Source organism: Brettanomyces bruxellensis, chromosome 9 (assembly GCF_011074885.1).
Source record: "Brettanomyces bruxellensis chromosome 9, complete sequence".
NCBI classification, from domain to species: Eukaryota; Fungi; Ascomycota; class Pichiomycetes; order Pichiales; family Pichiaceae; genus Brettanomyces; species Brettanomyces bruxellensis.
Window position 1 is genome coordinate 868,020 of NC_054690.1, and position 14,634 is coordinate 882,653.

The 14,634-nt window shown below is 41.0% G+C and overlaps 8 protein-coding genes across 8 annotated transcripts; 2 read left to right on the plus strand and 6 right to left on the minus strand.

Annotated features, from left to right (window-relative positions):
* Positions 1-8: 8 nt before the first annotated feature.
* On the minus strand, positions 9-2,918 carry BRETT_002262 (uncharacterized protein; the record flags this gene model as incomplete). The annotated part of the gene is made up of 1 exon (XM_041280796.1): positions 9-2,918. The coding sequence occupies one exon, from the start codon at positions 2,916-2,918 to the stop codon at positions 9-11; it is 2,910 nt and encodes a 969-aa protein (XP_041138587.1).
* Positions 2,919-3,315: 397 nt separating this feature from the next.
* On the minus strand, positions 3,316-5,097 carry BRETT_002263 (uncharacterized protein; the record flags this gene model as incomplete). The annotated part of the gene is made up of 1 exon (XM_041280797.1): positions 3,316-5,097. One exon carries the CDS (start codon positions 5,095-5,097, stop codon positions 3,316-3,318), a length of 1,782 nt encoding a protein of 593 aa, XP_041138588.1.
* Positions 5,098-5,548: 451 nt separating this feature from the next.
* On the minus strand, positions 5,549-7,126 carry BRETT_002264 (uncharacterized protein; the record flags this gene model as incomplete). The annotated part of the gene is made up of 1 exon (XM_041280798.1): positions 5,549-7,126. The coding sequence occupies one exon, from the start codon at positions 7,124-7,126 to the stop codon at positions 5,549-5,551; it is 1,578 nt and encodes a 525-aa protein (XP_041138589.1).
* A 769-nt stretch (positions 7,127-7,895) lies between these two features.
* On the minus strand, positions 7,896-8,489 carry BRETT_002265 (uncharacterized protein; the record flags this gene model as incomplete). The annotated part of the gene is made up of 3 exons (XM_041280799.1): positions 7,896-8,173; positions 8,365-8,391; positions 8,483-8,489. The coding sequence occupies 3 exons, from the start codon at positions 8,487-8,489 to the stop codon at positions 7,896-7,898; spliced, it is 312 nt and encodes a 103-aa protein (XP_041138590.1).
* Positions 8,490-8,816: 327 nt separating this feature from the next.
* On the plus strand, positions 8,817-9,746 carry BRETT_002266 (uncharacterized protein; the record flags this gene model as incomplete). Its single annotated transcript, XM_041280800.1, has 1 exon — positions 8,817-9,746. One exon carries the CDS (start codon positions 8,817-8,819, stop codon positions 9,744-9,746), a length of 930 nt encoding a protein of 309 aa, XP_041138591.1.
* Positions 9,747-9,827: 81 nt separating this feature from the next.
* Positions 9,828-11,129, minus strand: FPR3 (peptidylprolyl isomerase fpr3; the record flags this gene model as incomplete). Its single annotated transcript, XM_041280801.1, has 1 exon — positions 9,828-11,129. One exon carries the CDS (start codon positions 11,127-11,129, stop codon positions 9,828-9,830), a length of 1,302 nt encoding a protein of 433 aa, XP_041138592.1.
* A 453-nt stretch (positions 11,130-11,582) lies between these two features.
* On the minus strand, positions 11,583-12,233 carry RPL6A_1 (60S ribosomal protein L6A; the record flags this gene model as incomplete). The annotated part of the gene is made up of 2 exons (XM_041280802.1): positions 11,583-12,101; positions 12,231-12,233. The coding sequence occupies 2 exons, from the start codon at positions 12,231-12,233 to the stop codon at positions 11,583-11,585; spliced, it is 522 nt and encodes a 173-aa protein (XP_041138593.1).
* An 859-nt stretch (positions 12,234-13,092) lies between these two features.
* BRETT_002269 (uncharacterized protein) lies at positions 13,093-14,394 on the plus strand (the record flags this gene model as incomplete). Its single annotated transcript, XM_041280803.1, has 1 exon — positions 13,093-14,394. One exon carries the CDS (start codon positions 13,093-13,095, stop codon positions 14,392-14,394), a length of 1,302 nt encoding a protein of 433 aa, XP_041138594.1.
* Between the last annotated feature and the right edge of the window lie 240 nt (positions 14,395-14,634).

The window sequence follows — 14,634 nt, forward strand, 5'->3', positions numbered from 1 at the left end:
CCACAATCTTATTTGATAATCTTACGGACTTTGCTGACGGCTTGAATGTAGCTTTTCTTATCTCCTGACTGGCTGTACGCCAATCTGACAAGATTTTTGTAATCCTCGGTAGAGAAATTCAGAGACGCATGATATTTTGTAATTGCTTCTACTATTTCATCTTTACCGTAGTCCACCAACTCAAAATAGTTGTTGCATCTGCTGAAATTTACATCCTTTGGATCTATAACATTTCTGAGCGCTTGCTGAAGGACCCGTATGTTTATCAACATTTTATGGACTCCATTCGAATTAAATTCTGGGGTGCTTCTCGATTCGTAAACTAGAAGATAATCCAGCAATAAAGGAAGCATTGAAAATATTTGACACCTGTCCGTATCGGGAATCATGCTTTGCAAAATACTGTTCAACTCTGTAATAAAATGGTTCAGATCTAGGACATTTGGCTCAATTTCCTCACTTTGTGTTTCAGGAGCCCAGAAATCCTGCTTCAACATCCGATTTACGTACCAAATCGCCTTTATTCTCGAATCATACTTGATGAGGAGTTTGATTCTTAAAGCCATACCATTAAAACCGTCAAGAATCGTATCAAAGCGATTTATCAACTTGCCCTTTAGTGCAATATAAGGATGCGCCAATGAAAGTTCAAAGTCTCTCCCGTTAACTGCCCCACCAACTGAACTATTGCCCAGAATATACCATTGCTGTTTTAAGGAGTCAGAGCCAGAATCATCATCAGCATCACCAACGTCCCTTCGGCACTCTGGAAGCCAGCTCATAGTTTCTAAAATTCCATAAAGAATGCTGACAAGTGATTTAAGATGACTGGCATCTAAGAAATCATGCTCCATAATTAGTGATGTAAAGTTATCTCTCTCTTTCATGGTCAATTTGAGTTCTTCAATACCAAAAGTCTCAATATCAGTTTCTGAATTAGCTTCCATTAAATTCGATGACGATTTAACAAGCTCTGAATCTCCCAGCCACTTTGCAATAAGTCTTGTTTTGACCTTTCTCAAGAACTCTGGAGGAATCGTCTCATTGATCTGGGCTTGGTATAGACTAACAACCTTTTCGAGAGCTTTTAGGACCACACTCACATAGGGCTCTCTGCAGTAAAGGGAGGTATCTAAAATACTCATTAGACTGAAGAAAAATTTCTTGATTGCAACAGGATCGCCGCTCTTTTGCTTCCAGTGCCTTTCCACTTGATACAGTAAGATACTCTCTAATTGTGCTCTAAACACATAATTCATAAAGCGCTCAAAGAAAGTTGTAGGGAGGGATTTACTTTCAGAAGGTAGTATTAACGAAGAGCAGACAACAAACAACAAGAAGCTGTCAACAATTGACCCCATGTTAAATATATTGGCCGGAACGAGCAAATTATCCTTAGAGCGGAAAAATCCGTCGCTATCATCATCAATGAATAACGATCCCTGATCAATAGAGTCGGATTCACCTGTATACTTTTCAGGGAACATTTCTTTTAAAACAGAATGAAGTTGCTCCATACTTTTAACCTCTAAAGAACTGTTCGAAATACTAAAGCGCGCAAATTGAACAATTGGTGCACCATCATCGCCATTAGGATCTATGGATGGCTTTAGGAAAGGATTCGATGAGTCTCTACCATATCCACGCTGCTTATCCAACTTTTCGAACAACTTTTCATCCACAATGTAACGGTACAGGACTGATTCAAGCTGTTTTTGAAGCTCGTTCCAGACAGCAAGCGAATCGTACGAACATTCATATTTTTCGGCAAGTGCACACACTGCCCTTTGATGCTGTAGAACACGAACAAACTTGTAGAGCAATTTCGTGAAAAACTCCGAGACAATTGGAGAATTCACACTTTGAAAGGTTGGGAAGTTTGGATCAAGAATATCACTTGCACCGAATATAGAATCCGCACCATTGCCATTACCTGAAGATTTCGAAGAGAATTGGAATTGGCTTGGATATTTCTCATGCACTTCCTCGTTCGTGCTTCTAATTATTCTCCTAATCTCAGTTCCCCACCTATTAACCAAAACCGAGAGTGCATCCGGAACCTTTTTTATTCTTGCAAGTAACTCGAAGCTTTTCTGCAGGCCCGAGAAAATCTTAAGATTACTCTGTGGTGAGTTTTTATCATCAAGCTCATTTCCTGTTTGCTTTTTATCATCTGCACTAAGTTCGGCCAAGAAATCGGTCAATGGTCGAACAATTGCATGTGAAACGTCCTGAATGTCTGCGCTCGCAAGTGAAAACAAAGCCAAATTCGATGATGTAAGATTGTCATGACCTTTAAGATAAATGAGGTCGCTTATTTGGTCAACGAGGCAGTCGAATAATCGCTGCTGCTGCATTCGAAGATCTTGAAACGTGTCCGATAGCGCGGGAAGCTGGAAAATTCCATATTGATCGGCGAGGGTAGAACATTCAAGGATTAACTGCTCAGCGGTATCAAAATCTCTGTTGCTTATACTGGTGTCAATCTTGCTGATGCTTTTTTTCACTTTGGAAATGTTATCTAGGACTTCTATGGTTTTAGTATACTGCCTTTGCTTCTTACTAAGTTCAACTAGAAAAGTTGCTCTGTGAGTTGCAAAAGAGTCAACATCCTGTAAATTCTTCTTAATATCGCCTAAGATGCTCTGTGATTCAGAGAGATTCTCTACGGCGATTCCATATGAGCCGATGCTATCGTTAAATGCCATATAATGCTTGTTCACCGCTTTCTTTAGGGTATTTGAAAACTGCTTCTTTTGCTGTATAAATGTGGTATATTTATGCGCTTCTCCAACCGATGACTCATCAAGAAGCTTTAATGCAATCTCAAGTGGATTACAACTCTGGGTCAGCACTTCTGGCCAATCATTTTGAATTGAGGAGAATGTCCTATTGAGGTCTTTGAGTGATGAATCCATAGATAGAAAATAAAAACAATTTATGCCGTTAATAAATCATGCAGAATACCTTTTGGTCAAAGATAGCCAGATCACCTGTTAGGAGAGAAATTTGGAAAAACAATGTAGGGGGAATTGAGCTTTATGTAATTAAACTTAAAGTATGAAAAGATGGAAAGCCTGAAAGAATTAGTAGTATTCCTCGTATTGTGATGGAGGGGAGAAGTAAACATTAAAAAAAAAAGGGAAAAAATTATTGCGATTCAGAAGATAAAATAAAGGATTTTAGTCAACTACATGTATTCTAAGTAATTATACTTTAAGTTGCATTCATTTTAAATAAAAGGGCCATTTACAAATCAATGGCCCGAGCCCCACCAAAATTATCACATTTTGGGCAACGAGAAGTTAGATCTATTTACTCATTGGCAATCCTATGCTCAGCTGGATCAATCTTAAATATATGGTCAGGATTCATGATAAGACGTTTATCCAAAGCGTATTTAATACTACGCATCGCACCGATTGTGCCTTCTCCAAGTTCCTCTTCCAAAAACTCACGTTTGTCACTCATACCAATTCCGTGTTCTCCAGAGATGGTTCCATCAAGTTTAATTGCCTCTCTTGACATTTCATTGACAAGCTTATGTGCGATTTCAATCTGCTCGGGCTCATATATCACCAAAATGTGCAAGTTACCATCACCAGCATGACCAGCGGCTGTCGCCAAAAGGTTTGCATCATCCATTTTTGCCATCACATGTGACATAAGTGCTGGAAGCTTTGAAACTGGAACACAAACATCAGTTGGCATTACGCGAGCATTTGGTTTTATCTTTCTGGCCCAGCCCAAGGAATTCCACAAAAGAGTTTTCCGAACCTGCCAGATGGCATTCTTATCCGCCTCATTAGTTGCGACATCAAAGTTGAAGCCACCATTCTTTTTTCCTAGACTTTGAACTTGCTTTATCGACTCTTTAACGACACCCTTGTTGTTTCCACCCAATTTCATCATCAAAAGATGATGCGCACTCCACTTTCTATCACCTCCAGATCCCATCTCTATGACGGCCCTCATCTGACGGTCATCCATAAACTCCAAGGCATTACAATCGATTCCACTCTTCACAATATCAGCAACAGCCCTTGTAGCATCTCCAATAGTTTTGAAGTTCATCAAGGCAATTGCCTCCGATTTTGGCAACGGATGTAACTTGAGAGTAGCCTCAACAACTATTCCCAAAGTTCCCTCTGCACCAATGAACAAATTCGTCAGATTGTATCCGTTAGACGATTTCTTGGATCTCCTCTTTGTACGAATGATAGTTCCGTCTGCAAGCACAACTTTCAAAGCAAGCACATTGTCCTTGGCCCCTCCAAACTTGTACGCATTTGTTCCCGAAGCATTAGTCGAAACAATTCCACCAATCATTGCACCAGGTGCAGGATCGGGACCAAACATCAAACCTCGAGGTTTGAGGATCTCATTCAACTCGGTCCATTCCATTCCAGGCTGAACAACCACATCCATATCATCTTCATGCAAAGCGATGAGCTTGTTCATTCTGCTCAAATCCAAACTGATACCCTTTCTGGTTGCAATGTAGTGACCTTCAATGGAAGTTCCACCTGAAACAGGCACAATTGGAATATACTTATCATAGCATATCTTAACAATATTGGAAACCTGCTCGGCACTTCGAGGATACACAACACAATAAGGCTCCTCGTCTTCTTTTGGAAGAACGAACTTTGAGGAATCTGCAGAGTGTGATTTGATCTCACCCTCTGAAATGGTGATATTTTCCTCGCCAACAATTTTCACAATCTTCTGGATTGCATCATTGACAACTGCCACCGTTGCATAGCTCGGGGACCTCTCAATATCTTTCAATTCGATAACAGACCTATCATTTTCAGGTGTCTTTCCCATCCAATAGCCTTCAAGAACTCCTCCGACAAGAAATATTGTCGCTACTGTAAATCCCTTAATAAATTGAGAGAGCGGAATTTGTCCTTGTCTCTGCTGATCTTCAAGCTTAGACCGCTGGCTCTGTTTAAATTGATCGTTCTTATTGCTTTGCTCCTCTTTTTTCGCTTTTATTTGTACATCTTGGAAAACACGCGAGTATGTTTTGAAACCTCTGGAATACTTCGAGAATTTCACCGATTGGATGATGAGCGGTCTAATTCTATTCATTGTTAAACACAGGGCCAAACAGATAACCTCAAAAGTTAAACCTTAGGTGTATTTCTGAGACTATGAAATCAAAAAGAACGGCTGCATGGCTGCCTTATTTTTCGGCATGGAAGCCTTCGATGATTTTATCACATGTTCGGGGTGTTGATCTCGAGAAGAAAAAGAAAGACAAAAACGACAAAAAAAAACAAAAAAAACGGTAAAATTGTGGGGTGCGAGAAAAAAAGGCGGGCCTGTCATTATTGATGCGTGGGATTGAAAATAGACACAGCCTTATCAAATATTTCATTAGCATCCTAAACCATATTGAAATTCATTAAATACTACCGGAGAAGGTAAAAGAAAGAAAAAGAAGAGCATAGCAAATAAACGAGAGGCCAACATGTGCAAAATATGTAAATCAAAGAAGTGAAAAAAGTATAATAAGCAAAGAAGCAGATGGCATTTACAACTAAGCAGCATCAGCTACTCCCCCAATGATATTATTCGAAGCGGTGGCCTGCGAACCACTCCGAACAATGGCATGACCACTAAGATCGCTATCCAAAGGTACATCCTTGTTCTCAATACGCTCTTGCTTCCAATAAATATCTTCAGAGCCAGACAAAACACCAATCCTCAAAGTACCCAAAAGATTTCTGGCAGCATTAGAATGCTGGTAAACAGCACCATTAAATGCAGTAGTGGCATCCCTACCATTAGCCGCGTACATGAGTTCGATCCCGCCTGGGTGATCTTTTGCAAACGGAGTAACATCGTGGATAATTCCGTCAACAACAACGTAAAAGCGGCCAGGAGAGTCCGAAACAAGCTTTCTGAACTGCTGAGGAGTATAGACAGGAAGCCTACTTATGGGAATACCCCAGTAAAGCGAGGATCTAATGTTATCAAGCTGTCGTTGCTGTTCCTGGACACGTGACTTGTCTATAATTGACTGGGATGAGATCCTAAGATGCGAAACGATACCCAAGGACTGCAATAAAGACAAGCACCACCTGGTTGGGTCCCAGGAGAGCCAATTAGAACCGTTTCGGCAGTCATTGGGGAATTCCTGGTGGAAATTCTGGTTTCCCTCACCCAAAGTGAGCAGATTGACCACCAGGTTGTTTCTGGCGGAGATGGAGCTGTTATAAGGCCTTGATCCAATCAAATGTCCAAGAGAGTTTGTGAGGAAAACGCTCTGCTGAACAAGAAACACTTTAAGAAAACCTGCATAGAGCAAACCGCCCAGGTAATCATCATAGAGCCATCCACAGAATAAGCAGGGCAGAATAAGCCCCGATGACACAAATAAAGATAAATAGTTGCGGGCCTGCCATTGGACAGCTTCGTCATTTGTGAATTTATCAAGCCGCTCTGCATGAATCGCCTCAACAACTTGGGGATTGAACGTCAACACAATCCAGCCAATGTGACTGAAGAAAAAGCCCCGGCGCACATTGTGAGGATCGCGATCCGTGATGTCACTATGCCTGTGGTGTGCTCTGTGGGCTGAGCACCAGTTTCTGGCCGAAGTAATCCCTGCACCACTTGCAATGAGAACCAGTAACTTCACAAAATGCGGACTCTCGATCTGGAAACTGCGGTGGCACCAGTACCGGTGGTAGAGTATGTTCACTGAGAGCATAGTGACCACATAGTGTAAAAAAGCAAACGATGCTGTTTGCAGTGTGGGCCGAATATCCACAATTAACCATAACAGGAATCCCAACAGAGGTACGAATACCGTCACTAGCATATTCCTCCAGTGGAGATGCCGATACCAATTTCTCAGCGTCCATGATCTCTCCGTGATGGCTATTCTGTCCGAAATCGGAAGTTGTGTGATCCCATTTCCTCCTTTCACCTTGTGCTTCACCACTTTTGCCACACGGCGGTGGCTGTGCAATCCTGTGGCTGTGCACGACTCTGCTTGCCGTGGCACAATGTTGTATTTTCGGAGTTCCTCTTCAGGATAGTCTGCCTCCTGGATTGGCTGCTGCGAGGAAGTTGCATTCGGATCTATATTGGGGTTTCTGTTCTCACTCATCGAATTTGGCGATGCTATATGTAGTCAAATAAATAATATTTGCTGATAAATAAAGGACCGGTGAACCCAGCTGGGCGATGCTTGTAGAATGGTAAAAAAGCGTCGAATTTAACCAATTTATGCTAGCGAACGTGCGTCTGTCAGTGAAAATTGTAAGGCGAGTATATGAGGCTTTATTAACCGACCTTATACTTTATCGAAATTATCGAAATTACCAAATTTCTAAGTTCAGATGAATGTGCAATTAGTACCAATGTTTATAACGCAAATATGTTGTGATACGACCGCTATCAAAACATGCAAACTTGGCCTAGAAATTACCAAAACACCAAGTAAGTTTTCACGGTTATGGAATGGTTCGAATGCCGCCAAAGGGGAAAAGTTTTGGCTGATTGATACAATTCCTGGTGGTGATGAAAATCTTCCCGATTAAGTGTGTGAAGTGTATTTCACCAGGCCGCGATCTGTGCCCAAAATAAAAAAGTTGGGGACCCAATATCTACTAATGCCCGGTATAGCCCACAGCTTTAACGCGATATGTTGGCGAGGTGAGCGGGAATTATTTTTTGGAAAAGGGGAGGAAGAAAGCAACTCGCTTTATCGGGCATGAACAGGAACTTCCAGCCATCCAAAACTACATACATCCGAAATTCTTCACCACATTAGAATCAGACCTGAATTGTACTAAAACATACAAAACCAGTAAATAAGCTTTAAATTCTCCTAAACAAAAAGCATTCTGAAAAGATACAAGAAACTTGATATATACTCAGGCCTCCACTTTCTTGATGTTTCTTGGCAATTCCGGATTAGGAGTGCTAACAGCTTCGGTAAGCAACTTCACAACAGCATCCTTCTTTGAGGCAGCAGTCTTTCTGATGCTCTCCAACTCTCCCTGAACCTGTTTTTCAGCATCTTGCTCTGCCTTCTTGTTTGCACCAACAAACTCATCTTCAAACTTCTTCAACTCGTCTGATTTGCTTGACTTGTACGAGTCGATTTCAGCCTTGGCATCTTTTTTTGCTGCCTTAAGCTTTTGTGTACGGTCTAGTTATGGTTTCGTTAGTAGATGAACGCCGAAGGTAATTTATTGAACAAACAATACTTACACTTTCTGGCCTGAGCAACTATTTGCTGGGCATCTTTTTCAGTCTTAATACCAGTATTCAATGTTAGTATAACAAATGACAAAAACTTTGCCAGTAGTAGGCTGATACTTATTGAAATTGAGTACTTACTTTGAGCAAGCTTTGTATTCCTCCGGACTAAAAAGATAAAATATAATGTATGTTAGTAAATGATCACTATGAAAACCAAAGCACACAGCTTTAAAACACAGCATGAAGCAGCAATGACGTACCATTATGAGTTAAGCAGCTGAATGCAAAATCAGATGACTATATATAATGGTTTGAAGCTATAAAGAAGGGTAATGATGATCACCAAATGGCTGCATACATGAATTTGCATGCGTTGAGATAGCGAGAGCGATGCAAGAAAAAAATCAAAAAATCAAAAAAGAAAATGAGAAAATTAAAATAAAATAATAGAACTGGGAAATTGGGCAGATCTGACCTTGGCTGGAATCAAATAGATAAGCTTACATCTGTAATCAATATATCTATTGCAGTTACATATACAAATATCAACACTGTAAGCGCAAAATTTTGACAAATACTCTCTTTAGTTCATGTCACAGAATTGTGGGGGGCCTAGGCCGTATCCAGTCGGGATATTCAAAAGGCAAAAAACATCAGTTCACGGACATAGAAATGTGAATAAAACCGACACAAACGAGAACAATAACGTTGATCGAACCATCAACAGCCAACTTAGCAGAAATACAACAAAACCAGGATCAGATATTGTTAAAGGGCCCTTGGATCCGATTTTTGGACAACACAGGGCTTTTCCCATAAGCATTGAGACTGCAAATGTGAACTTTAGTAAGAATCCAAGCAGTGCAATCGAATATTTAGCACAAGTGCGATTGGAAGCTGCGATGGCAACGAGAATGGTTATTGGAAAAGAGGCAGATTATGAAACTGATACAGAAAAGCATGGAAATACCGACATAGACATGAATATTGAAAAAATTACCACAAACGATAATACAGTGGACAGTCAACTTAAAATTCTTGGAGTATGCGAAGTTTTGGATAGTTTCACAGAAGAATATAAGGTAATGAGGAAGAAATATGCAGAATATAGGTCGCAGTTAACGGAACTTAATGCCATCGAGCTTCCTGAAACACAGAAAGAGTGGAAATACTTTATCTTCAACAATGAACCAAAGTACGACTTTGTGGCCCAGATTATTGAAGAGGGTCAGCATATGAAGTTGATGGTGTATTTTACGAAGTGGTTGAACACAAAAATGGATCGCAACTTTGAGAAATGGCTGATAATGGTGTTGGAAGCACTAGATCAGTATTTAAGTCCCTCTGACTTGTCTGTTGTGCGAGGTCTAGGGAAGAAGGCGAGGAAACAACTTCGAAATAGCTTAGACGACCGAAATAGGAAAATCATGTTCGAAGTTTTAACGGTAACAGGCAAGTTTTATGGGCAGCGAGATCTCTTGGAAGATACAGATGAGACACTGCTAAACCAAAAGCGATAATAATAACAATTCTTCTTTTCTGTAAATTACGTGTACAAATTATACTCTATAAAACAAGGCGATTTATACTCAGTTCTGTCCTCATTTGATGGCCAAAAGCTTAACGTCAAATGTCAACTCGCTATTGGCAGGAATACCAGGAAGACGCTGTGATCCATAGGCCATTGGTGCAGGGATGATGATCCTCCGCTCTCCACCAACTGCCATACCTTGGAAGCCCAAATCCCAGCCTTTAATAACTTCTCCACGACCAACATTAAACCGGAATGGCTTTCCAGAAACGTTCTTATCGAACACCTTTCCGTTTCTGAGCTTTCCAACGTATCTCACGCTAATCTTCTTGCCTGACTTGACAAGTGGACCAACACCTGTCACCATGTCTTCGACTAAGATACCACCGTCAAGTTTTCTAACTGGGTGCTTCTTCTTCTTCTTTTCAATCTTCTCCTTCTTCTCTTTCTTCTCCTTCTTTTCCTTCTTCTCTGTTTGCGTTGGTCCCTTGATCAGATCCTTGTCGAACTTCACTCTCCTCTCTTCCTCATCCTTCTTGGCTTTCTTGGACTTCTTGCTTTTCCCCTCTGCACCACTTTCTTCTTTCTCGGCCTTTCTCTTCTTTCCAGACTGCTTTTTCTTTCCCTCATCCTTCTTCACCAAGTCTTCAATCTCCTTCTCGACATCATCAACATTTTCAAGCTTGTCCAGATCAAAATCGTCATCACCTTCCTCGATAACATCACCCTCTTCATCCTCTTCATTTTCATCGCCCTCTTCGTAGTCAGGATCTTCATCTTCATCTTCATCGTCTTCGCTCGATGAAAAGTCATCATCCTCAAGATCATCTGGGTTGTCAACATAATTTCCGGAAAGGTACACTGTGTATGAACCAGTTGCAACGAAGTAAACCTCATCTCCTGGCATTATTGTGAGATCAAGCACCTGCTGACATTGAGACTCTGGAGAAAGAGTACATAGAATATGATCTTGGATCTCTTCGTCCATTTCCTTCGTCTCCTCAATTTCATCACCATCACTTTCGTCCTCTTCCTCATCCTTAGCATCCTTTTTACCGGACTTTTTAGCATTCTTTTTACTCGACTTTTTAGAAGGCTTCTTCTCATCATCATCATCATCATCATCATCATTCTCCTCCTTATCATCCTCCTCCTCATTATAATCTTCATCCTCACTGTCATCAACCTCAAACATATCCCTTTGCTTCAACAATCTCAAAGTGGTTGGTTGCTTTTCATCATCAACTGGCTCTGGATCAATTGATGCTAGCGTAAGGTGAACTGTTATTGGATACTCTGGTGTTTGACATGGCCTTGGATTAAATGGCTTAAGGGTCTGATAATATCCAGATATAGGTGCAAATTCGGTCATATTGAACTAAACAAAGTACCGTGCTCGAACTTTCAGTATCTATACAAATATGCTGCTTTAAACTTTTGTAAGATACAGTATAAACTAGAGGAATGTTGAATGGCAGAAAATCTAATAATATCTTGAAGTTAAAATTTTCACTGAAAAAAAAAGTTTCACGTTCCAATTCATCTTATCAATTGCAAGTCGATCGACGCAAAATATTTCCCAATGCACGCTACTAAAATCAAACTTGGAATGACTATCACAAATAAATAAACACTTGTGACGCATTAAACAGCATGCTACAAATAGCAGATAAGAGTACGTCTAACCACCTTCAAATACTATAGTACAATTAAAAGACGGGGGAAAAATACTAAACGAAGCCTAATGTGGCATCATACCTGGATGTATATTAACAAAGTACCAAATTCTAGATTGTCCCTATAGAAGACAGAAAGATCACCCTATTTAGAAAACCATTGCGTGTGGCTTATCACCGTGCTTCAAAGAGAATGAAGATGCTAGATATTGCTTGAGCATTGGTGTCTTTTTTATTTCGGCAATCAAAGACTTGTCGACAATTTTCTGGTCGTTCACACGCTCAGCCTTGATTTCCTTCTTCTCTCCAGCCTCATTGAAAAAGTCCTTCTCTGACTTGTGGCTCTTCTTCGACTTCTTCTCTCTGGCAAAGTATGGAACGTCAAATCTCGATAGATCTAGCGATGAAACGTCAATCTTAGTCTTTGTAGCAATGACAAACCTTGAGTTAACTCTTCTCAATGGAACACCATTGACCTTGAATGGTCCTGTGACTAAAAGTGTACTGTCTTCCAAGTTCTTGAGGTAAACAACTCTCTTTCCGCTAAATCTTCCAGCCAAAATGATCAGAACTGTACCTGGAACCAAGCTGGCTCTCAATTTGTGTGGTCTAACAGCCTTTCTGGTGCTCTTAGGACGAGCTGTTTCTAGTGCATATATTTTTGAAGCCTAAATATTATAGTTAGTACATTGATCTTTAAATTTCACTCACGGTTAGAGCTTTAAATTAGACGAGTCCTCAGATTGCCCAATTCAACGACTTTCGACATAGTTAAAAGCCTTCTGACATCCACTTACCATTTTAAATCTTAATTATACAAATAAATCTTGGTTTGAGCCCACCCCTTTCAGCATTTTGCTTCACGAGTAAAAGCTTACATGATGCCACTAATCCCAGTTCTAAGTGCTACACCCTCACCCAATCCTGGAAGTGCGAATTTTTTTTCAAGATCGCGAGCTTTATGTATGAGGCGCGAGGTGTACTCTAGGGTTTGTGAGGAGCAAAAAAAAATTATGCGACACAAGTTTGAATTTGTGTAAGGATGCATAAATTAGAGTTACTGCGCCACAACAACCGTTTGAGGCTCGCTTCTGGGGAAAAAAAAGTTGATGTAGCTGAGGTGTTCTCGGACTACGTGAAACATATTGTAAAAGGAGGAATTAGGCGGGAAATACCGCAAAGATTATGGGAGAGTCTGATTTATGAATGATTTGAGACAATCAAATGGTGCTTAGAATTTGGGAAGGATATGTTTAGGTATTGTTAATGTGAACCGTTGTAAAAAGCTGCCGGCTCTGGTCGGTAAAGGAAGAAACGACCTGAAAAAAGTCGATCGACGCAAACTGTAACCGCCTATAGGCTGGTGGTTGTCATTAACATTCTGGTTAACTTTAATTTTTTTGGGTAATTTCTCGAAACTGCCAATTGACTTACAGGGGGAGGATATGATTCACACAACACTAGAGGCAGATCCAGTTTTCGATATTAAAAACAAATTCGTGTAGTGGAGGGAAACAAGCTGAAGGCAAAACAAAGCAGTTAGAAAAGCAAAGAGTTTCTTTTTAGAGTTTAGACAAGAAGCTGATAGGACCAGCTTATCATTTAGAAAGAGAGACAAAAAAAAAAGTAAATTAAAGTTTAAAAAGATAAGGACAACACATGGATTCACTTTCAAAGACACTCAACAACCTCTCGCTTTACGATGTGAAGCACTATGTCCGGAAGGCACAGAATGCAGTGCTTAATCTGAGTGATATGGAGGCCAAGGTGCGTGAGGCAACCAATAATGAGCCTTGGGGAGCCTCATCTTCACGCATGGCAGAAATTGCCAGAGGTACGTTTAATTATAAGGACAGAGAGGAAATATGCAACATGATCTTTCGGAGATTTACGGAGAAGTCTGCACACGAGTGGCGGCAGATATACAAGGCTTTACAATTGATGGAATACTTGGTTAAGCATGGATCCGAGAGGTTTGTGGATGACGCCAGGGCAAATGTGAATTTAGTGTCAATGCTAAAGTCGTTCCACTACATCGACTCCAAGGGTGTCGACCAGGGAATAAATGTGAGAAACAGAGCCAGAGAATTGTCATCTTTGCTTGGTGATGAGGGTCGGATTAGGCAGGAACGTAGAAAAGCAAAGACTAACGCCAAGAAATTCGGCGGTGTGTCTTCAAACACATATTCATCGAGTTCTGCAACCGGCCGCCCGGGCCACAGGTCTTCTTTTGGCGATGGCGATGCATACGAGACGAGAATATTCGGTGATGGAGGTGTTTATGGTCGTAGACTTGGTGATACGGCTGCAGAAGAGCATTATACCTCATATGAGGCGGCAAGAAATCATACCAGGCATTCCTCCAGTGCCAAGGCTGGTCGTCCGACTGTGAAAACAACAAAAACAAACGCTTCGGCCACATCTTCGGCTGCTCCAGCTTTGGATTTGGTCAATTTTGACGAGGAACAGACTGCAGAGTATAAAGTTCCAGAATCCGGCTTGAAGACACAGGCTGGCAGCAGCAGTAAAAAAGACGATGACGACGACTTTGATGATGACTTTGACGACTTCCAGTCGGCGCCAACCAACACGGGAGGTGCTCCAGTAAAGAAAGAGCAGGGTCTTGCTGATATTTTGGCTTCTTCATACAGCACCCCTGCAAAAAGTAACTCGGGAAGCGTTTCACAGCCAGCCCAGGGTTCTCTGCCACTATTTTCTGAGTTTAACAGTGCGGCTCAGCCACAAAAGAGCTTGCCGAAGAAGCAGGATGACATCTTCGGGTCTCTTTTGGCCTCGGCAAAGACTACTGCTACTTCCGGAAGAAATAGCACTGGATTAAACTCAAGCTGGCAGCCTGCAAAGAACACCAAGCCAACTCAAGCTCAACCTGTGGCTCAGCAGACCCAGCAATCAGCCAGTGGCCAATCAAACGGCGATTCGTTTGATTTACTTGACTTGTAAGAATCTGACACTTACAATAAATTGAGGCTTGTAAAAAGCGAGACTTGCAAGAAAGGCTTGTAAGAAGATGAGACGTATAAGCCAGGATTTTAGCTCATATATGTGGACAGGCAGCATTGACATTGAATCCGGATTGTGGTGCATGTGTGACGTTGTCTGCAAAATAAACTCTATTGAAATGTATATCTATATGTGAAGAAGCTGTGAAATCCAATCGTAGAGTAAAAGAAGCAATATGCA